This window comes from Thermobia domestica, chromosome 8, assembly GCF_964235325.1.
Source record: "Thermobia domestica chromosome 8, izTheDome1.hap1.1, whole genome shotgun sequence".
In the NCBI taxonomy this organism is placed as follows: domain Eukaryota; kingdom Metazoa; phylum Arthropoda; class Insecta; order Zygentoma; family Lepismatidae; genus Thermobia; species Thermobia domestica.
This window is the reverse complement of record NC_137461.1, coordinates 190,173,306-190,197,668: the sequence shown is the minus strand read 5'-3', so window position 1 is coordinate 190,197,668 and position 24,363 is coordinate 190,173,306. Positions and strand designations below refer to the sequence as shown.

Below are 24,363 nucleotides of genomic sequence, written 5' to 3'. Positions count from 1 at the left end.
CATGTCGATATTGAATAAACGAAGCTAGTAATTAAAAATTAATAGATTATGGTAAATATAAAAGTGAGAAAAATCAAGGATTAGAACCTTAATACGAAAATGAAATGAAATGAAATCTTTTAGTTTCACGTCCTACGGTTATGCCGGTTAGGCTAAAGTAGACGCTGATGATGAGAAATGAATGAAATGGTGGAATGAAAAAAGTGGAAGGAAACGGGAGAACCCCGATAAACCCCACACACACGATGTTTAGAACCTAAATACGAATTTATGGTGCGCCTCCTAATTACGCAATTGCAACGATCTGTGCCCAAGTTTGTTCAGTAAGGACCGATGTTTGACTGACGTAGTTCACTTGCGCACGGACGTATAGGTACGGAATTATAAACATAAACTTCGAAAATTGACAAATCTGAAAATACTTTATCTTCGCATTGAATTTGGACCCCTCCTCCAAAGTAAGTTCATGCGTATGGTACGTACCACCATACTACGATTTTTAATTTCAGTAAAAATCCCTTTGTTTTCTTGCCCCCAGGATAACTATATACTCTGCCAGTTAATATGTTTAAAACATTTGGAGTGATGTATCGTCATGTGTATAGATTAACCTCTTGCACACAGAGAATGTTTCTTTTCCAAGATTTAAATAAAACTGAAATGTTTTCCATTTCCATACAGAATTCAATTCACCTAAGATGTCCAAAATTCAATTCACCTAAGATGTCCACAACAATTTTTATGGAGGTAGTTGGAGAATACTTTATATCATAGGCCCGTAGTTAAACTCCCTCTATAAAAATTGTTGTGGAAGCACCTCAGGATTCTGACATACGCATTTTTGGATAGGGCACATACTAGTTCCTAAGTTAAGTCTTGACCCGACTGCGGTAGGTCCCATAGTTTTGGAGCTATGGACCTTTAAAATTCCTTTTTTCATGTTTTTGGCAGCCTATAACACGTAAACCGTCGCTTGTAGAGGGATAAATTCTTAAGGTCTTTTGAATTTGGCTAATCAGAGTGCTCCTTTAACCCGCGTATATTCGACGATAACCGTTCGGGATAAAATCTGCTCGCCATGTAGACCTAATTTTATTACAAAATGACGACTGTCTATTTACTTTATTTTGTAGTTCTTCCATATTCACTTTCAAATGATCGGCGCCAGTTGCCATCTAATAAAGTTGATGCGTTTGTTGCTTCTAGTACACAACCGCTTTGAAAAAGAAGCAATAAATGCATCAAATGTGGGAGATGAATTTAGAACACCAAAATGGTACATGCCTAGCACATCTTGTGCTGTTAGGGTTTCTTCAGAAACATTTTGTAAAACAATTGAAAACACATCGCGTGGTTTGTATTTTGAAATTTTGCGTATACTTGGATTTGTTTAAGTATTTCTTTCTACTGTGTTTGCCTGTAGCTTCAGTTCATAAGCCTTTATAATTAGATACCCAACATATATGGCAATCACGCAGAAAACAACACCGAAGATTCTACACTTGTATTAACAACACAGGCTGTGTGTCATTTCAACTAGCGGCATTTGACACACAACTCCAAACGGAGAGTGAGTTGTTCCAACCACTTGTTTGTGTTATATTTTAACACAATCGTGCTAACACATAGGCATGTCGTTGAAATAATACAACGATTTTTTACAGTATAGGCACTTCCAGTAGAACTACAAGGATTAAATTTGGCAAAGTTTTTAGCCTCCTGGGACTATATAGAAAATTTCCAAAAGTGAATATTTTCCATTTTTAGCAGCTTTAAAGAGACAAAAAACTGTGTAATTTAAATAGACTTTTTGGATGTACAAAATCTCATATTTTAGGTACCGTAATTGAAATCGGAATAAAAACTAGGAATTTTGGTATGTTAGTAGGTTTATGAGGCGCGAGGCCGTAGGATGAGAAATTTTGTATCTGGCGACAAATTCCCACCTACTTAAAACTAAACTGATTATATAAACATTCAATTTTGCCAATTGCCAAGTTCATAAAGAAATTGAAAATCACAGCAACTGGGTAAGTAAGAAAATGCTAATCCAAATGTCAATTGAAAGAAACGGAAGTCTTTTAAGTAAATATTGGCAGCAACGCATTCTAATTTTCCAACTTGGTCAAAAGTTAGCAGGGTTGGAAAAAATACAGTTTTTTTAAAAAAAGAACAAAACGCGTGTTTAAAACATGAAAAAAGTGTTTAAAATGTTTTAAAGATGTTTTAAAAAACACACAAAAAAGTAAAAGTACATGTTTTAAACATTTTGAACAGTTTAAAATATTATTTTAAACATATTTCAAAATCGTGTAATCACGTATTTATTAAGACTTTTTGCTCTTTCAACCGATCTTTTCATTTATTTTATTCTCTTTAAGACTACACACTGTTGGGTACAGAACATTTCCGTATAGATTAGTAATTTTCAACTTATTTCATATAACGACCCCTTTTATTACACCCTCTTGCCAGTGACTCTCATACAGTAAGTATTTTCTTGGATATAGTAAGCTTTTAAGGTAGATTTTAAAATTTACCAACTATAGAGGTTTCACACAATCTATCAATATACATGGCAAAACAAAAGTCCTCACCATCCTTGTGCGTTGACAACGGGTTGAGGGAGAATGATGAATCTTGGAAGTGGTCTGACACATCAGATGGTGCTATCAAGCATCCTGGCGAACATCTGTGCTTAGTATTCGAAATTTCAAATGCAAATGGTGTCATGTTACATGAGGGCTAGAATTTTACCAGAAATGCTGTTGTGCGGTTATTTTAACCATAAAGAAAATCATTTCGAGTTACCGCTTCTAAAAGTTTTGTAGTTATACCTTTAGGGGCTAAGCTAGCGTTTCGTGGAGGCGGGTGAGATTTTTGTTGCAAAATTTGATTACTATTTCATAACACTGGTGCTAATAAAATTATTTTATAATAATAGGGCTACGTTTTCGAAAAGTAATGTTTGAAGCACACTTCATATTGTGCTAACTTTATATTTTCTGCAAGTCTATGTAATTGGTTGTTTTTTGAGTCAAAAATTTATTGACGAAAGGTAATATTTGGGGCGTTCAGAGCACAATAGATCCAAATCCATTTTCAATAAACTTCAGTTTTCCTCAGCAAATGAATTCTATTTCAAAAAATAATACTTCGCAGTCAAGAATCCAAAACAAATGTAACTAAAACCATGCGAAAAGGCGTGGGATAGTTTCATATGACAGCCGCTAGTAAGGGCGTCAGTGGAACAGGAGGGCAACCACCCTCATCCGCACCCTGCATTTCAGATTCTGGGGACGGTAAGACAGTTTTAGAAATCTTTTGATAAGCAAAGTCCAACAGAATAAGCCTGAGGTAATTACACCGAATAAATACGAAGAACATACAGATGATTAAAACTGGGAAGTTGCTTAGGTCCAATTTCCTGAATTTTAAGCAGGCCCGAAACTCGAAAGTAGAGCCACCTTTGAAATCCTTGGGTAAAAAAAATATACAAGAAAGCAATATAGGCCTATAGCTCCTTACGGCCGATGATCAAAATCCGTATTTATTCGGTGCAAGGACTTCAATTTTTAAATGTTGGACTTTGCTAAGCAAAATGTTTCTAAATCTGCATTACTGCCCCAAAAATCTGAAATTCAGGGTAGAAGACGGATGATTTCTAAACGAACGCCCCTATCTAGCGGCAATCATTCAAAATTCTAGATTCCTTTTTTTCAGGTAGTTTTTCTTTCTTTCATCTCGGATTCGTGGTTGTGAAAATGTGACATTTTACGTCGATGTATTCTTTTGGACACATTCTGCATTTATGTAACGTAATTATGCATCATTGACTATGACATTCGGAGCTTGACTTGTTAATCATTCCAACGCTGCAACATACACAATACAAGTATAATGTTAATATCTTAAATGTATGAGCAAGGAGGGGGAAGGGAAAATTAGCCCTCCTCCCCATTCCGTCAACGCCCTTGTCTAGCGGTTGTCCTATGAAACTCTGGTCCACACGCTTTCCCGTGTTTTTTGTTTCATTTACTTCATACCCTATGCTACGAAGATATTACGTTTGCTGAGCAAAAGTGAACCTTTCTGAAATTGAACTTGGATCCCTTGTGCTCTAAATGTTGAGTTGAAGCCAAATTTATCCTGCAACCCAAGTTTGTTCGAAACATATAAAATTAGTTTGTTTAGTTTGATTGATTACATCTTGCATCAGTAGCAAGGCTATATTAGACAGGGCTTTTTGTTTAAAGTGGGATCTGACCCACTAATTTTGAAATTTTACGTGGGATCGCAGTCAAAATCTATACAGCAAATTACGACGCCTCGTGTCTCTATCCACAAAAATTAATGTTAAAAGACTGAATATTGCACCCTGTAGCGTGGTACATACATACAAACAAACAAATTGAGATCAAATTGTCCCAGACCTTGACGTTCAGCACTAACGTTATAATAAGTATCACACTTGGTTAGTTACACGATCGACTGCCATACCTTGCGTTTCTCACCTGGTCTCTTCATACAAGCTATGCCAAGTTGTAAAGTTTCAAAGAAAATTTAGAACTGTGGTGGGGAAAAGGTACGAAATAAAATTTTCATAATATAATGAAAAAGATATTGTTGATACAAAATTAGTTGTTACTTGAAGTTTCCAGTTGCATCTCAGCCACACCACTGACGTTAGATTCATCAGAAGCAATTTTCGGATCAACATTTTTACCATTTGTTTGGGTTTCCATTTTTACCAAGCATTGCATTTTTCATAATGATTTTCGTTCTTGGAACTAAACCACCCATTTCTTTCTTACACGTTTTGTGACAAACTCGTTTGATCGTTTACTTACCTGATTGAGTTTGAGTTACTCTAATAAATTTGTATCAAATCATGTCCTTCTTTTCTTCACGCATAATCCATGTTAAACGATTCCATGTTGTACGGAGACAGAACTAACATGTACTGTACAAACGAATGCTTGCGATATTTTAATTTCAGAACCTCAACGTCGCAATGAATACAACACAACAGTTTGTTTCCGTGATAATTATTTTATTTATTTTTTAATATCAGTTCTATAAGTAGTCCAACCTTCGACTACGACACTTTCTCGCAAGTTAACTGAGAAGCATTTAAACAATACAATATACGTTAAAAATAAGGGGGAAAAGAGACAAAATAAATTGTAGATCACCACATTGACCTGCTGTAGCCACGAGAAATCAAACCATTCACATGGGAAGAAAATAGTCTTCTGATTGGGGAGCACTTTTGGACAGTTCTCTTGCTCTGGAAGATTTCTTTTTTTTTACGAACATAAAATAAAATGCAAATAAACATATGTTTAAGACAAGTCTTCAAAATAAACGTGTTTAAAACAAAATGTTTAAAACATAAACAAAATTTGTTTTAAACAAAATCAATTGTTAAAAAAAGTTTTAATCAATTGTTTTAAATATTTTGTTTTAAACAAAACAACCCTGGAAGTTAGTAAATTTGGGACGAAGGCCAAACTAGCAAAAACTTGAACTAATTACATGAATCTTCGATTGTGCCACCTGCAAAGTCTATAAAAGAAGTGACAATTCACAGCAACTAGGTAACTAAGAAAATGTTAAGCTAAGTCAATTGAACTTAACGGCAATCTTCTGAACAAGGAATTTGCCAACTTGATCAGAAGTAGTGGCTTTTGGGGGGAGGATTCTCCTTTCTCCCTGCTGAGACAAGACTTAGCCTTTTTGGTCCTCCTGAATAAGTCATAGTCCCCCAAGAAAAACTTCCTGGGTACACCCCTGTGTGATTATTTAATTATATTTGTCACTATTTTATTTCTCAGTTTCGTATCTATGCACTTTCGATCGTACGCAGTTTCGACCGTACGCAGTTTCGATCGTACGCAGTTTCGATCCTACGCAGTTTCGATCCTACGCAGTTTCGACGCTACGCAGTTTCGACCGTACGCAGTTTCGATCGTACGCAGTTTCGACCGTACGCAGTTTCGATCCTACGCAGTTTCGACGCTACGCAGTTTCGGTCGTATACAGTTTTGATCCTACTCCGATTTTTCCCTATATAACTTCAAAAAATATACTATTACTTAATATTCTGTGATTATAAAATAATTGTTTTTTTATTGTTCGATCATAAGACCTTATCTGTTTTCGATCCTACGCCGGTTTTAGTTTCGATCGTACGCAGTTTCGATCGTACGCAGTTTCGATCGTACGCAGTTTCGATCGTACGCAGTTTCGGTCGTACGCAGTTTCGATCGTACGCAGTTTCGATGCTACGCAGTTTCGATCCTACGCATGTAACCCTCTGCAGCAGTTGTCTGCACACATCGATTTTCCTGGACTTAGCTGGGTTCAACTCATGTGACACAATGCGGCAGCTCTTGATAGTTTTTCCAAGGTTATGAAGGTGATGTACTAGAGTTGGCTAGGATATGTTGAGTTGGTTTGACAATCTTTATGTGCTGGTGGATGGACTTTTCTTATGACCTCAGAATCTGTTACCCTGGGAAGGCCAGACTTCGGCTGATCTTCGACATTTTTACGACCTGCATGAAATTTCTGGAACTAACGAGTTGCTGTGGTGAGGTTCATTCCCCCTTTCTTTCGCATGACAAATGTTCTAGATTGCTGCCGCACGTTATACCCGAGTTCGAATTCATACAGTAACAGTTCACGTACAGTATCAGACGTTGTTGAGCAGTCATCGTCACTGCCATTAAAACTGACTGAAGATACTGACGGAGTGGCAGCCTCCGTATTAAATAGTCCGTTTGCCACATTAAATCTTCGTGCAGTTTGGCCTTGCACTTATGCTCGATCACGGCGTATGCACCCACCTGCTGTTTGGGTTGTGGAAAATTGCAAGACTTATGACTCATCCTTACGACTTATTTTCACACCCTCCGCATCAGATATATTCCATCACTCTACGATGCTATCTTCAAAATGAAAATCTTTTGTTGTATTCTGGTGAACATTGTCTTTCTTGAGATAAGTTTGAAAAGCTTTGATTGTGTACTCCCTTCATCTGTTCACATAATGATATGCTTTCTCTTGGCGAAGTTTGAAATGTCTTAACTGAATGTTTTACACTTTTAGGTTTCAACAATTTGAGCTCAATTGCATCTAGATTTTTCAGTCGCAATATGCTGTACATTTTTTTTTCTAGATATAATTTCAAAATATTTCGTTTGTGATCTCACTACCTTCCCCTGTTTATCAAATGATTGATTTTTCTCTCTTGGAAAATAATCTGAAATAGTTTCATCATATCCGTTATATTAGATTTAAACAGCAGAGTTCAGGCATACCTATTGAACATATCCATTACTGTCAAACTGTATCTCTATTCAATTCTAGAATTTTTTAAATGACGGTCATAGGCGATCCACGTTTTACATTAGCAGTACATTTATTTTCACACTATCGTGTTGTAACAGGTTTCAAAATTGCTAGCTGTCCGCGGATGTTGAGTTTGTAAAGTTCACGTCAGGCTATGATTTTAGAAATGAGTCATTTTAGATATTCATGTCTGTAATCAGTTCTGCCACATTAGCTGTTTCTGTTCTCTATGACTATCTTCTTCGCAATCCCTTTTACGTGGGATTGGTTTTCACCCATTTTTTTTGTTTTCTTATTACATCTTTGCATAAATTATATATGACGTCATAGTACAAAGCAACAGGTAAAACAGAAAGCAATATTCCATGATCTTCACACATGCTTATCTGGTAGCCAAAATCTCCTATCAAGTATGTTTTTATTCTCTTTTGTTGAAATAACTGACTTCACATGTCAGAGGATATTTATTACCTCTAAGCGTAAGATAAGTAGTACGCAAAATCTTTTTAACATTTTATCAGTGCTTCACTTGTATCAATTTGGATTATATAGAGAAGAACAACGTAAATTACACAATACACAATACTATGTGCATTCCATGTTAACTAAATCTTTTCATTTTACTTATTTTTGTGTACATATAGAAAGCTGATCAGAACACATGGGAATTCTGAAGCGAATATAACATGTTACAGCAAAAGGCCACACGTTAATGAGTGTTATGGTAGAACTAAGCATGACAAAATCGTACAGGCTCTTAATTATATTCTGAACCGCGCATAATGTAAGATTCAATACACACAAACCTTTTGTAATACTTGAGAACTTTTTTCCCTTCCTTTCTTTAACAGTTTTACGGTTACAAAGATACACATTTACAACTGCAGTGAGCCACTATGTTTTCTATTCTTTGATAAATATATTTTGTTTTAAGTCAACATTGAGTACCCAGAAAATCAAACAACGTAGGAAAATATATAAGTGTAATGCTTTTATGTCCAACAGTTAGAAAGAAATGATGAGGTTTGTTTATCAAAAATCGGAAGTAAAAAAACCAGCTTTTCTATTGAAAACCATCCACTACTACAAGAATAATCACGATCCACAATAAAAGGGGTGGACTTAAAATTTAATATGGGATTCGAACCAGTGAGCATTGTTCTTGTCATGTCGTAGTAAAATGTCACCGTTATCTCTTACTCTAAATTTGTTTTATAGGATTTCAAAACAAGTTCTAATTTAAAGGGAGACAATCAATTTGACCATTAAATAACTAACACGAAAACTGAAGATTATTAGGTTCTTTTCATTGTTGAATATCAATACATTTCACTGTCCATATTGATATTGAAATTTTTTGTCAATCCTGTACACGGATCAATATTTTAGCAACACATCACGTTGTTATCGCAAATAGCATAAAGAATTTTAATGTATACATTCAATCATATGTATTTATGTGTGCTCGGTATCCAAAAATACGAAACAGCAAATATTTGAAAATCATGAAGCATAAAATAACAAGGGCTGTCCTCAAAATATCCTTACAACTTTGCACATTCAATACGGACACCCTATTGTTCATGGTATTATTCATAGTATTTGTATTATGTTCATAGTGTTTGTTGTATAAGAAATGTTTGTTTCGGGTGCTCTGCTGACGTAGCAGGGTTTGCTGTACAAAAATGTGTTTTCCCGCATGAGAAAGTGCAATGAGCTGCTTTGTTACTTGATACACAAATGAAATGACATTTCCGAACTAAATTAAGTATAGGAAAACTCTGCTCTCTCATCCTACTATCCGTCAATAATACCGAGGAGTGTATTGGCCGCCCAAGAACACTGAATGTGTTATGGATTCATTTTCATCAGCCTGACGAAGTGAATTTGCTCCGCTGCCAGAGTATCACAAGTGCCCTGATCCCCATTACACAAAATGATACATAAGCACTTCTTCCATATGAATATAAAAGCAACTGTTCCAAGCACTTGCGCTGAACGATTTACCACCATCACCAGAACAACAACAAAATAATCATGGTAACGATGATAAATGGACTGGCTAAAGATCATGAATTTCTCTTACATGTTTATTTTAAGGATGAAGCAATGTCAGGATCTGAGGGGACGAAAAGCACTTCGAATTTATGGAACTTGAGAAAGATAGCCTCAAACTTAATGTGTATAATTGCTATGCGTAACTGAATTTACGGACCACTTTTCTTCCGCCTGGAAAACAACCATGAAACAAGGCAAATACACAAATGTAGTTTCTAGATTAATAAATGCATATTATGAAGTTGGAAAATTCTCACGAAAACGCTACTATCGTGGAAGAGAATCTATTACGTTGGTGACACAGATATGGAAGGAAGATTAGTTAATGAACAGTGAAGTACAAAACATCAGATGTTACACACGTATTTAGAAAGAAAATGGATTAAACGAAGTAAGAACTAATAAGAATAAAATATTCAAATGAGGCAATCTTCCGTAGAACTGGATTGGATCGATTTGATTAAGATCTAGTATGCCTGTTTTTCTATCTTTGTCCAATGTTACTTATTCCATGTTCTGTTTAGTATTTCTGAGGTGTTGTTGGGGTACCGTTGTATTTGGCATCCCGAATATATTCTTTCAGTTTAGTACGTGTGTTCTTTTTGTCCTATCTACGTACATAAGACTTCACAGATACCTCCGGTGTCAAGCGGATTAACGAAGAAACTTTTATATATGTTAAGTAATTCTCAATATTCTTTGAGAACACTGACGCTGTATTACAATTACAAGTGATTTCGGATTAGAATTCGGTGGAATAGTATGAACTCTATGGTTCAAAGTCTACTGAAACAAAAATTCTCGTATCATCCTTAGATTCACTTATTACTTTACACATAACAATAGAAAGTGTGGTACTTATTTACAGAAACAGCATAGACTAAATAAATGTTAAAATTTTTGCACCTCTCTCTAAAACTGTTGCGACGGTCCACTCTATGGAAATTTAAATACGCGAAAGCTCATATCCATAGTTTCTTCTTTCTGAATACCACTCATTTTAGCTTTGGAACTTTTTGTATACAATAAAAGACAAATTCTGACCAAAGCATATGTTAACTAACGAATAATAGCGTTACAGTTTCGGCAAATTAACTTTGCCTTTATAAGACACATTATCAGATAATGTGTCTGATGGAGGCAAAGTAATTTGCCGAAACTGTAACGCTATTATTTATTAGTTAATATATGCTTTGGTCAGAGTTTTTTCTTCTATGTTTGATATTCACATACAAATAATACACAAAGATGGTAGGAAATACAGATTTTCATACTACTGACACAACTATGATCTTTTTTCGTGATGTTTATCATTTAATCATATTTCATGGAATTTTAAACGTTTCAGTTACTAGTGCTTGTGAAACAATTTAAGGTTAGACAATCTTAGAAGATGAACAGTATTTAATGTTTTGGATTAAAATTGCTTATCCATATCAGCACCAGGAAATGCTGCTGCTTGTTACAAACTTATAAAAAGATACTCCACGTAGAATTAGTAAAACTGTTTAAACATTTCACTTACTTGTTATCTGGTAGAAAAAAACTCGACGGAAAACGATACCATTCTTTTCCTACACATACATTATACTCAGCACTACTTAGTTGGTATTTCTGTTCAGCTGCTAACTTGTTAAATTCCATGTAAATGTCAAAAGGTGCGTGATACCCTATCAACAAAACAATAAAAAGATCAGAAACAATTATATCCAGAAGCACGGAATTCAGACCACAGAAATGAACTGCTACTATTACATTTCTGCTCTCATACAACTAATTCATTATTATTATTATTATTATTATTATTACTGGTTCCTCTGTTTCAGCTTAGCATTTAGCGAATGCAACCGAGAATTTGCAACTAAAAAGAGTCGAAATTGCGATTTTCGCATAGCAGTGACGAAATAAATATTGAACAAAATTAACTCCTCTTTATTGCTATATAACTCATATCATGTTATAAGGTACGCTTCTGGTTACAAAAACCGCGACTGCTTTCCAGAGTTTAAATCTAAAAAAATGAGCCTAGATCCTTACGTCCCGAGAATCTGCTTACAAGAGAAATCTATTTTCCTTCCATTCTGTTACAGAACAGATGTGTATTCTCTAATAGAGACAGACTAGCTTGAGATCGTCTCCTCAAGTAAATATTTAAGTGGCATATAGAAAACAATCATAAAAATGACAAAAAAGATTAAAATCAAAAACTGGTACACGACATGATAAAAGATTCAAGTCTGTGGAAAGTACATAGTCAACAGAACAGTAACAGATACAAACAAGGAGGTAAACAGCCATGTACTCTTGATCCAGTGGATAACGTTGCGGTTTGCGTACCAATGTTCATTCTAACATGGGTTCGAATCCTGTCTACACCTTTTATTTTATTTTAAATAAAATATCTGCATTTTATTGACAAAGAGAGTTCATGTTTGAATGTAAGAAACACAATTATATCACAACTATGTAATACAGTACACTGGAATATATATATTAAACAAAATCACAACTCTTTTTACTCTTGTCTGTAACGTTTACTCCGACACGGGAGATCCATGTTCTACTCCTGGCAGGAGTTCAAGTCATTGGAATTCCACGTTAGGCAGTAAATACTGGGGCTTATTTCTCAATGCTACTGGACTAATAATATTTGTTCATACACTTGTGAAACTACTGTAAATATACGAGTGTGAATTTTTCGAACCTATAAGAGTAAAATACAAGCTACAAGCCTGTGGAATAGTGTGACTTCCTTTACCAGTAAATTTGTTTCCTAAAACATTAGTGTGATGTATATGTAGTTAGATTGTATTTTACTGCTAAATGTTCACGGTAGGGGACTTGTATCGCGTTTGTCTAACTTCACAAATATAAATAAGTCTGTGTTTTAATGTTTAAATAATGAAGAAAAAGAGTGAAACTGAGTGCAAACTGTGGCCAAGCGACTGTACAGAAAAAAAAATGTCCATTGATTTGCCTAATACTGCCAATGAAGGAAAAAAAAATATAACGCACAATAGTAAGAAAGTGTCTGACTGGACCGCGACTCGAACCCGTGACCTCCGGCATACCGTGCCAATCCCTTAACCACTACGTCATCCAGTCTGCTTCCCAGAATAGTCCAAAACACATGGTCCAAGTGGAGAACATCGACCTCGAGAGTGATAGGCTATTCTGGGAAGCGGATTGGTTGTCGTAGTGGTTAACCCATCAGTAAGGTATGCCAGAGGTTCCAGGTTCGAGTCCCGGGTAAAGATAAAATGGATGGAGAAGATAAAATGGACAGAGAAAGTAACAAATGAAAATGTTTTAAAATGTAGGAGGGAAGAGAATGCTTTTAGCCAGCATCCTTTGTAGGAAAACCAATTGGACTGGACACAGCTTGCGAAGAAATTGTCTTCTATATACCGTCATGGAGGGAAAGACGCAAAGAAGGCAAAGAGTGGGAAGAAAAACACAACTGATTGATGATTTGAGAAAAGAAAAACGAAAAAATATGGAAATTTGAGAGTTAAAAAAGGAAGCTGATGATCGAGAAACGTGGAAGGAGCATTTCCAGCCCAGTACATAAAAAACACTTGTTAATCCCAGAAACTGCAACAGGCAGAATACTTTAGAATAATAACAACAGAAATGATATCCTTTTCACGCTTAAGATGGAATTTTTAGAAATACTTAAAAATTTATTTCCTTATTTTTAATTAGCCTAAATTACCCGAGTTTATTTTAGACGAATCCTTACATTCGGAACTTTCAAAAAAAAAAAAAAAAATGGATATGGAAAGAGCCCCCTTAGAAGAAGCTTCTCTTTTTTTTATTTGGTACTTTCTGAATAAAGGAAGAGATATTTAAGTATTATAGAACCTTTCTCTCTTAAGTGGCAGAGCGAATTTTTGAAAACGCTGAAACACGTACTTCCTTTTTTTTCTAATGAATAGATTATATAACGAGTTTCATCTCTCAAAAATAGGAATTCAATTCCTGGTCGAAGATTTTCTCCCGTCTTTAAGCCTCTGTAGAATACATATTTCAATATAAAAGCTTTTCTTTTAGTGAGATCCCTTGATTTTGTGATAAAGGGATATCCTTCGATTTTGTGATGTCTGGGCTGTCAAAATTTCGGCCCACATAGCACGAAATTTAATGTCAGTCACCTGAGAAATATTTCCGCACCGCATCATCTCACGTTTCGGAAACGTTGAATGGCCTCCACGCTCGCCTGATTTATCACCATGCGATTTTTTCCCTATGGACCTATTACATCCACGATTTCACACTATAAAAGAGTCGTGTTTTTATTCTTATATATCAATTGCAACAATTTCCTGCAAAATTCATTTAGCTGATTCAAATTACAAGGAAGATATTGCTCTATTGAATTTTAAAGGGTCGGAACTTTTAATCCTCACATAAGATACATGAAATGGTTCTAGAGATTATGTGTAACGCGGACGCGGTTGAATGGCTACTAGCAAACGATAAGAACTACGCTCAAAACTGTATGTCACTCTACCTGGGATTTTTATCAAGGCGCTTTAATTAAAATGAGTATCCTAAAGGGGGTGTAAAATGTATGCCAAAATAGAATATCCCCGAGAGTTGAAACCTGAAATATGAACTCTTGTTAAAAGCAAGTGGGCGTGCCTAGTGTTTCCGAAGCTTCGCTTCTAAGAGGGTGAGGAGAAGGGAGCAATTTCTGTATTTTTCTCAATATATAAAAATAAAAATGATATCTACATTTCCTCTCTCACTATCAAGGGAAAATGTTTGAACTGTTTTAGATGAATTTTGGAAAGTAGTTAGACTTCTGCCGAACTGGACTTCTATAATTTCATTTCAATTTAAATACGCATCCACAGGGGGAAAAGATGTTTAATTATACCTTTCAAATATAAATCTATTCTTCTCGTGTAGAATACGTATTTCAACTAGTCTTCCTACATTGCCTTCTGATTAAGAGTATACATTAGAGAGAGTTGTAATTTTGTTTAGGAAATATGTATACTCAAAAGTCCTATATTTTATAGTTGTGATGCATTTTAAAATTTATAGTTACTTTTTTGTTGCATCAGGAAGAATCTCCTATATAAGATATTCTTTCAGGTGACTGACTGACAAATATATCAGTGAAAAAATTATTTATATTTTAAGAATTTTTTTCTAGCGATAACAAAGTTAAGCTTTTCCTCACAATTTTGCGTTTATTAGTTTCATTATTTTCTGAATTTTTAAATGCATTTCCTTTACATTTTTTAAAAGTATTTCAGTGTGCCTCTCTATTTTTTCTTTTTCTTCTTTCTTTATTTTGTTAATGATATCGATTTCAGTTTCTTTTCTTAAAAACATTGTCAGGTGATTGCCCTCTTTGCTCGTTAGAATGTAGTTATTACAAATATACCACACACAAAATTAGAATGTAGTTATTACAAATATACCACACACAAAATTAAAAATAAGTGAATGATTTTGAAAAAATGTTACGCGTTAGTGAAAACAAAAAATGTACTCCCACCAAATAATGCTGTAGCACGGGGAACATTGAGCTACTCGACAGCTTCAGTCAGACTCATACCGCCATATTCAACGACAGCAGAATTGCTTACCAATTGTCTGATTACAATGCTCAATAGTTTATGAATGCGTGGCTTGTAACGCTATGGGAACAGGCATTCCTGGCGAATCGTCTCCTAACAAATTTTTTAGTTTAACATCGCACAATTATGCTCTTAAGGGAGATGGATGATTAAGGCAAGTGAATGATGATGGAAGATTTAGTGGAATAAGAATGTGGGAGGAAAAGAAGAGAACCCGAGAAACTCCACAGACACGTTGTTGTCCACCACAAACTAACTTAGCCGAGGATCGAATCAAGAACTTCACGCGCCAGAGGTAAGCGCTTTACCACTGAACCACTGTGCCCCACTCATCTGCTAGCAGTTTCCTCAAGGAATTCTATATATATATATATATATATATACAAATGAAAGTGACGTTTGTGACTTTATAACTCTTGAACCACCTGACCGATCTGGATGAAATTTTCGATATAGATGAGGTTCGGGCCTGGTGTGGTTTTTATCATTTCATTTTGATGGTACAACGTGGGGGGGGGGTATTTAAAAATGATCGAAAATGACCAATATTAGTGCCAAATCCATTTCGAGGTCGCTGAGATGAACAGTGACACTTCCAATGTCGTTTAAATCCAAATTCAGCCCTTTACGTCCAAAATGAAAGTATTATCCCGTGCGAAGAACGGGTATTCTGGTAGTATTCGTATAAGTACTTATACGACTGGGGTAGTGAGACAGTGGAAAAATAATATAGAACATTAATAAATACCGCGTATAAACTGACTTTTAAAAAGCGCTTAAAAGTAGAAAATAAGAACTCTTTTATAAAAATTAATAACCGACTTCAAAAAAGCACTAGAAACCCATATGAAAATGTGACAAATTCAAGGAGACATGTAATGTACATACACCAAGGTACATGCATAGTACAGGTCCATGTAATATACCTGGGACATGCAAACGCAATAGGTATGTTCAAAAACATGATTCAAATTGATGGCATGTGCCTGTAATCTATAAGTCACATCCATGGGAAATACTAGCTTTTCCTTTTATGCCCACGTACTTAACATGTACATGTAAAACACATCCAAAGTACCTGCAGAACGATAGAAAAATGCAATGTAAATTACATGTTTACATGCGTAAGTTAGGAGTGAAAAACATGGAATGTACAATACCTGTACATATAAATGAAAACAGGTGAGGAACATGCATCCACGGGAAATGAATGTCACAGGTGCATGTATTGTACCTGCCAGACGTAGATAAAGCGTACATGTACAGGGAATATAAGACAGGTAAATCATTATGTATCGGAAACTACATGCCACATGCATGGGAAATGCAAGATTTCCTCCGTATGCCCAGGTACTTACCATGTACATGTAAAACACCTGGAAAGTACATGCATATGGATAAAAGGATATGATAATGTGTACACTAGCATGCAAAAGTCAGAAGTTAAAAACATGCAATATACAGCACCTGTACAAATAAACGTAAACATGTAAGAAGCATGCACTTGACATAAATTATTTTGTGATCTTCGACACCTAAGTTACAGATCCGGATAGGGGAGTGGGATATAACTGGCATGGCAGTGGTCAGGCCCTGTGTTGTAAAGTAGCCTACCATTCCTGTATTCACCTGGTGTAACTGGGGAACTGCAGCCAGGGTGGCCGTATGCTAGAATCGATACTAGAACCTTCTGAATGCCAAGCTAACATTCTACCAATGAGAAATACCTCTTCAGTTACATACATGCAGGTTGAAGATTTATGATAGTGACAAGTGAGTTTCGTTTCAAAGTGTGAAACTCATGTAGACTTGCAAAATATGCAAATTCAATATTCATATCGGAAATCGTAGACATACGCTTTTCGATTTCAATAGATGGATAAGGTCAGAGATGAGACTTACTGTTGGAACAATAAATTGATATTAAGAGGTCATGTCCAGCTATCTGTTACCATTTTTGCTCTATAGAGATTTATATAGAAACCAGAAGTAGCAAACTTTTACAATTTCCGGTGTTTATAGATACGTTTGGAGATAGTATATTTTCTTCAGATACTGAATCAATTTCCGAAGACAAATATGTCGCTGTAATTAGGTTTTTTGACAATGTTGAAATCGGAAACTTGATTTCTACACCTTCGGTTGAATACAGGATGAAGAGAAGAAAACAAACCTATTTTTTTGGATGCTGATTCCCGTAAATTTCACCATTGATCTCACCGACCCCGAGAACTATGGATGTGACACCAGGAGCGTCATTTCGTCATTTCAGATTTGGCTTGGCGGGGGGGGGGGGGGGGAGACTCCTTGATATAACTAAAATTTCGCGCTTTTTGCTGATTTACTACTGTTCTATTGATAAAATCTATGTAAATCTCAATAGCCCTTCCCTGCCCCCCTAAATGACGCCCCTTTGTGACACTAATATCGGTCATTTTAGACTTTTTACATGTCTTGCTAAATCGCTGGTCCCCTGTGACCCCTAGTTCGAATTTGAAAAAGAAAAAAAAAAGCTTTCTTGGTCTCGAGCCTGGACCAAGGTACTCGTGACCAAAATTTGGTTACTTTTGGTCTATACGTCTGGCACCCAGGCAACATACACACACACACACACACACACACATATATATATATATATATATATATATATATATATATATATATATATATATATATATATATATTACAAATGATTCATCAGGTTTTAAAGTCTTATAACTTCAAATATTTAATGTCCACCTATTAGTACTAATAACCAATCGAAAGAGCATACTATAAAGTATTGTTTATGTCATTGCAAGTTCCGCTATGATTCACCAGGTGGCAGGTGATAACAGTTTGCAAAATGGCGAATAATTAACAGAACACATGTTTCTTACATGTTACTATACATGTTTTACATCTGCTACATGCAAGCAGCAGATGTTTCCCACCCCCGTAACATGCATGTGGCATGTACCTGTCACATGTATAATTTTTATAAATTCTCCACCTGTAACATGCATGTCACCTATATGTTTTTTCCATGTTCTCCACCTGTTACATGCAAGCAGCAGATGGTTTCCATACCCGCAACATGCATGTCACATGTATGTTTTTCACATGTATATATACATTACATGCAGTTCTTACATCTGACATGCATATTTCGCAAGTACTTTGCACATGTACCAGGTAAAAGCTATTTATCATACACGCATATAACTTGTGTTCAGCATGCATATTACAGACATTATACATGATACGTACATCACATGTTCTTGAGTTGAGTTGAGTTGATTTTAGTTTAGCGTCCCGTTCAGCAGCGAGGCTATATGAGACGTGGACCTACTGATTAACGTGGATTCCGAACCACATGAGCTCCAGCCGGGAATCGAACCCGGGTCTCCCACGCCAAAGGCGCGTACGCTAACCACTTAGCCACGAAGGAGCTCTATCATCACATGTTCTATACTGGTACAGCGGCTGTACTTGCACGTCTTCTTCGTTGACAAGCACTTTACATACGTTTTTATGGTAGATCTATTAGGGTATCTACCGTACAAACACATGTGCAGTAATACCTGTTCATGCCCTGTACATGTTTGCTCAACATGCATGTGTAGGGCGTTCAAACTGGGGTCATTTTCAGGCACCTGCAGATGTGCCTGTCCCACAGGTGGATAAAAGGCCTGTGTTACATGGGCCTGTACATGTGCCTTTTTTTTTTTTTTTTTTTATAAGGGAAGCAGAAAATAATTTTAAAGATGCAAGAAAGGGAAAATATTTTAAAAAAGGGCGCTAAATCGTTACTATTATGAATCCAAAAATTTGAAATCTATGCTAAGACAAATGAATACCTAATAAAATTCATACTGAAAATATCATTTTATATTGGGCAATTATTTGTCTTGTAACAGTTTTCAATTTGTGTATTAATAATAAATATGTTTAAGTGCCTTTTAAAATTTTCTCCTTTCTACTGCCTTTTTAAATTGTTTTCTGTATTTTAGCACTTTTTAGTCGATTATTTTATAAAAGGATTTTATTCCAAATAAAAATTTATTATAATCTAAATATATTTAGTTCGAGCAATAAAGATACTGGAAATTAAGCTGGTCACACTTCAAATAACTTTAATAAACAAACAAACAAACACCAAATAACTAAATCTGGTCAACCATAGCTGTTTGCGGACTGTAACCCAGAAATCTTTATTTAGTCCTCAGCTGCAAGGCTTTTGACCAGATAAACTGTGAATTTTTGATGCGAGTTCTAAAGGAAGTTGGGTTGGAATCGACGCATCAACGACTAACAAGAAACTTATATAAGCCAACAGGTAAGTATTAGAACAGGAGAAGAAATGACAGAGGGAACTGCAACTGGTAGGGAAGTTAAACAGTCTCTCGCCAACGTTATTTAATACCTAGAAAATATAGAGGAGAAGGGCTTGTATAATGAAAACGCTATTTAGATAGAAAGTAGAATGATTATGTGTATAAACCTTACAGATGACACGGCACTTGTTGCGGAACCTGAAAGGAATAGTAATAAGATGTGAGAAAACTTCACGAAAAGCTGCAAAAATTATACGGTAAAAATAAATGTTAGTAAAACAAATATAATGGTTATTGGAAGGAAGGCATTGGTATCAAATATAGAAGTAGGGAGACAGAAAATAGAACGGGTGACTGGTATTCGGTACCTCAGAAGTATTATTAGTGAGGATATAAAGTGCGAACGTGTAACAAAAGCAAAGATAAGAATAGTTAAAAGAACATTTAGGAAGAAGAAAAGTATTCATGAATAAACACTGCGCAAAAGCGATGAAAAAAGACTAGTTGCTTTCAAAATAATGTTTAGAAGAAGAATAAGGAGAATTAGCAGAATCGAAAAGAAAAGGAATCACAAAGTACAGTATTCAAAATATTGTAGGTAAGAAAAGAACGATTTTAGATGTAATTGGAAAGAGAAAGACAATACGGTTGGGACATTGGCTCAGGAAAAACCGTGTCATAAAAGACATGTTGAAAGGAAGGAAAGAGAGGGAGAGAACGACAAATCTAGTGTTGATGGCCCGTATTACATCAGAAAAACCGTATGTGGAGACGAAAAGGTTAGCTGAACACCACGGTTCACGAAAATTCTCAGTTTGTGGCAAGTAAACTATCAATAATGGCAAAAGAACTATGATGATAATGATGATACACACTTAGTTCTAAATTTTATTAATGGAAAAATTTAGAACTATCTTTGTTTCTCAATAATCCTACTTCATTCACTCTATTAGAAAAGAAAGACCTAGGTAGTTGAAAAGAAAGACCTATTAGAAAATCTAGGTAGTTGAATGTGGATCCCTTGAGCCACCAAATATCTGACGTACACAATCAAAATGAGGCATATCTTTTTGTTTAAGTTGTGAAAGTTATGACGTGATAATGAGCCATCAGCAAGCAGTATCCTATTTGTTTCCCTAGTTCCAAAGCCTGAGCATTTTGGTGAAAAACAGATAGAGACCAGCAACATACAAATATAATGGAGATCTCATTTACGATACTTTTTCTCTAGTAAATGTATGAAAATGTCAACATTAAAACAGGAATTACACACCATGAAATTTCGCTATTTCCACAGTACTGGAAACAAATTACTATTTTCGGGGAATAATTTGAATCGGAAATTCTAACCGTTTCTTTTTCTTTTCTTTCATTTCATTGCGAATTGCTAAATAATGAAATCTAGCCTTTGTTACATACATTTGAAGAGAAGTGCTAGAGCCTTTCTATTTCAAGTGCCCCCCTGCTGGCGCTACTATCGATTTTTTCCCCGTACATCCTTCGAAAGAGGAAGGACAAGTTGCTGTGGCCGATAAACTTTAATAGTTGGATGCAGGGGCGGATCTAGGACGGACTTTTGGGGGGGGGAGGCGGTGGTTGTAATACTGCTATTTAGAGCTACTTTTAAGAGCTCCAAACTCTGGGATGGGTTTTATTTATATATAAAATAAGAAAGTTTCCTATTCTGGGGGGTGATCGGGGCTATCGCCCCCTTCCTGGATCCGCCCCTGGTTGGATGCGGACAGGCAAGTGAAACATTGAATTATTTCACCAGTTTCGCTGTGCATTGTCTTGTTAGCTATTTTAAAAAGCCTACGATCTTCACTCGCCAAGACCAAACGACTAAATGACAAATTGGCAACAGAGCCGAGGTCATCACTTCTTTCCCCCAAAGCAAAGGAAAGATTTCCTCTGTAAGAGGGCGGCGGGGGATGGGGCCGAAGTATGTTTCACATATTTTCCGAGGACGCACTTTAAATAGAAAGGCTCTAGCAGGGGTGTTTCTGTGGAGGGACACCCTTCAACTCCCAAAAACAGTTTTTGTGCTCCTCTCAAAAGGTGCATTTCAGTTACAAAATAATTTTACATGTCTTGTCTTTAAAAGAAAAAAAAATCTTGTTTTACGAAACTTTAAGCATTTAGTATTGGCATTGAAAGAGCGAATGACGAAAGACAGAGAGAGAATGAACCTAATTGAACTCGTCTACCATAAATATTGCTAGCAAATCGCTGCATCACTTTTAATGTCAGAATGATTTTAAAATGGGAATAAACAATATATTTTTTAAACTTATGAGACGCTCCATCATTAATAAATCAGTACGAATGTATAATTATTGATGAAAAATAATTAAATATGTTATTATACCTATAAATATGTAGCATTTAATAAATACTGCATTCTAACCACAAAGTAAAAAGTACAGTTTGGAATTATAGATATATCCGTTGATGTTCAACTCTATCAGCTATTTTCGTAAACTCTATGCACATCCGAAATAAACTTCTTTTCGAAAATACATTAACAATGGAAACACAGATGTCCAAATACGAGTAACCGCATTTGAATATCCTTTCATTTGTGTGATAAGATACCCTCACTTAATGCAGGGCAAAGAACTCCAATAAAATCGAAACTAGTAAAAACGGAAAAGAAAGAAGTTTAGAATTATGTGAGCGTCGAAAATAAATTTACCATTGGATCATTGACCATGCAGCGTTTTGCGGACGATTCATCACTATGTTATTTCACTGCACAAGTGAAAATAAAAAATAATGCACACAGCTACAAAACGTAAATTGTAACACATCGTTAATGGAAAACATAGTTAAGTTTTTAAGTTTGAAACTGCCAATTAAAAACCAAGTACTCAACCACATCTGAAATTTTTTACTCCAAATGTTTTTAAAATCTCATTCTTAGCAAAAGTACATTCCATGATTCTGTGCAGAATTCCTTGACATTTCCAGGTTTCCTCAAATTTCGTGACATTTCCCAGTTTTACAGGTTTGTTACCACCACGAATTAATAAAACACGTGAAACAGATGGCTAGTCATATCTGTAGTTAAGATATTGCTCTTACTCCCATCTCTTTTCTTTTTTCGACCTAATCATGTATCGAGTTTAAGATTTAAAATTACAGTATTTTCTTGTATAGTAGGTGTATTTTGATCGTACACTGTACATTCACAAATTACGGTATGCATACAGTAATATTATTGTTCAATTTCCACCTCCAATTTCCAATTCAATGGAATTTTGAGCTATTGATAGTATCGGGTTTAAATATTTTTTTTTAGCACATCTTGCATTAGATATAATGATACAAATTATATTTCATTACAGTGGTGACAAAATGAGCTCTATGTATGCAGGAAGTTAGTGTATGCGAGAGGAAAGTACCGGAGGAATATTCTAACCCCCCCCCCCCTTCCTCCAAAAAATTCCTTTTACTAACCTTTTATGGTTTTTATAGAAATAATGATCCTTCGGAAGAAAAAAACATTTGATAAGATATTCCATTGTTTGAGTAGCACGTTTCCAAAATCAGATGCTGTTTACTTTAATAGTACACAAAATTTATATATGTATAATTATTTCAATGTACGTATGGCGCTTGCAAGTTGAATGTTAGTGTTATTGTTACTAGTTACTGTTGAATGTTAGTGTTACTAGTTGGTGTTATTACTAACACCAGAATAATAATAATGATGATGATAATAATAATAATAATAAAGTCACCTGCTAGAAAATATATTTGGTCTAGGAATTAATTCGTGCGGTTGGTACGCACACATTGAAGCTGTAGTACAAACACAAAATACATAAATACCTTAAGAAAAATATTGCCCATCGCTAGCCACCACTTTCGCCCATCTGTCAGGCAATGTACGGATTCCGTGGCGAAAGAAGTCCTTATCCTTGGAAGCGATCCAGTCAGAGACCCATGTTTCGATATCTTCTGAAGAAGTAAACCGCTGTCCAATCAAATCGTTGTTCATGCAATCGAACAAGTAGTAGTCCGAAGGAGCAACGTCTGGTGAATACGGCGGGTGGGGTAAAACTTCCCATCCGACATTTTCTAAATAGGTTTTGACCGGTTTTGCGACATGTGGGCGAGCGTTATCATGTTGAACAATACGTTTATCATGCCTGTTCTCCCATTCTGGTCGTGTTCTGGCCAGAGCTTGCTTCAAACGCATTAATTGTCGTCGATAACGTTCTCCATTCATAGTTTCACCCGGTTGCAGCAGCTCATAGTACACCACACCTTTCATATCCCACCATATGCACAGCATAACCTTTGCACAGTGAATATCTCGTTTTGGTTGTGATGGACCTGGTTCACCTGGTTTCACCCAGGCCTTTTTTCGTTTAGGGTTCTCGTAATGGATCCACTTCTCATCACCCGTAATAATTCGATGCAGAAACCCCTTTCTGCTCTGTCGTTGAAGCAGCAATTCGCAAATGGTTTTTCGTCTTTCAACGTCTCTGTCTTTCAATTCATGTGGAACCCAATGTGACATCTTTTGAATCATTCCCATGGCTTTCAAGCGTTTGGAGACTGTTGTTTGATCAACGCCTAATGCTGCTGCAAGTTGTTCCTGCGTTTGACACGAATCCTGCTCGAGCAATGCTGTCAATTCTTCGTCTTGAAATTTTTTGGCTGTCCAGCTCGCTCTTGGTCTGCCAAGCCGAAATCAATACTTCTAAACCGTGCAAACCACTTCTGACACGTTCGCTCAGCTAGAGCATGGTCACCATACACTTCCACCAAAATACGATGACTTTCAGTCGCACTTTTCTGCATGTTAAAGTAATGCAGCAGGACACCCCTCAAAAACACTTTATCAGGCACAAATTTCGCCATGTTCACTTAACTACAAACTGGTGTTGTTGACGCTTTAATCCACTGCCCTATACTACGAACGATACGCGATGACAGGGGTTTGCAACACATGTGTGGATACACGGAACTGTGGGATGCTCCGTTCGTTGCGCCATCTCTTGTCCACCCGCACGAATTAATTCCTAGAC

The 24,363-nt window shown here is 35.9% G+C and overlaps 1 protein-coding gene across 4 annotated transcripts in view; it reads right to left on the bottom strand.

Moving 5' to 3' along the window:
• Positions 1-24,363, bottom strand: part of Alg9 (alpha-1,2-mannosyltransferase Alg9) — a 242,119-nt gene that overhangs the window by 38,114 nt on the left and 179,642 nt on the right. For all 4 annotated transcript variants that reach the window (XM_081769334.1, XM_081769336.1, XM_081769337.1 and 1 more), the window contains one exon: positions 10,940-11,084. In XM_081769334.1, coding sequence (XP_081625460.1) covers positions 10,940-11,084 — 145 coding nt within the window. The remainder of the gene's footprint in view (positions 1-10,939; positions 11,085-24,363) is intronic.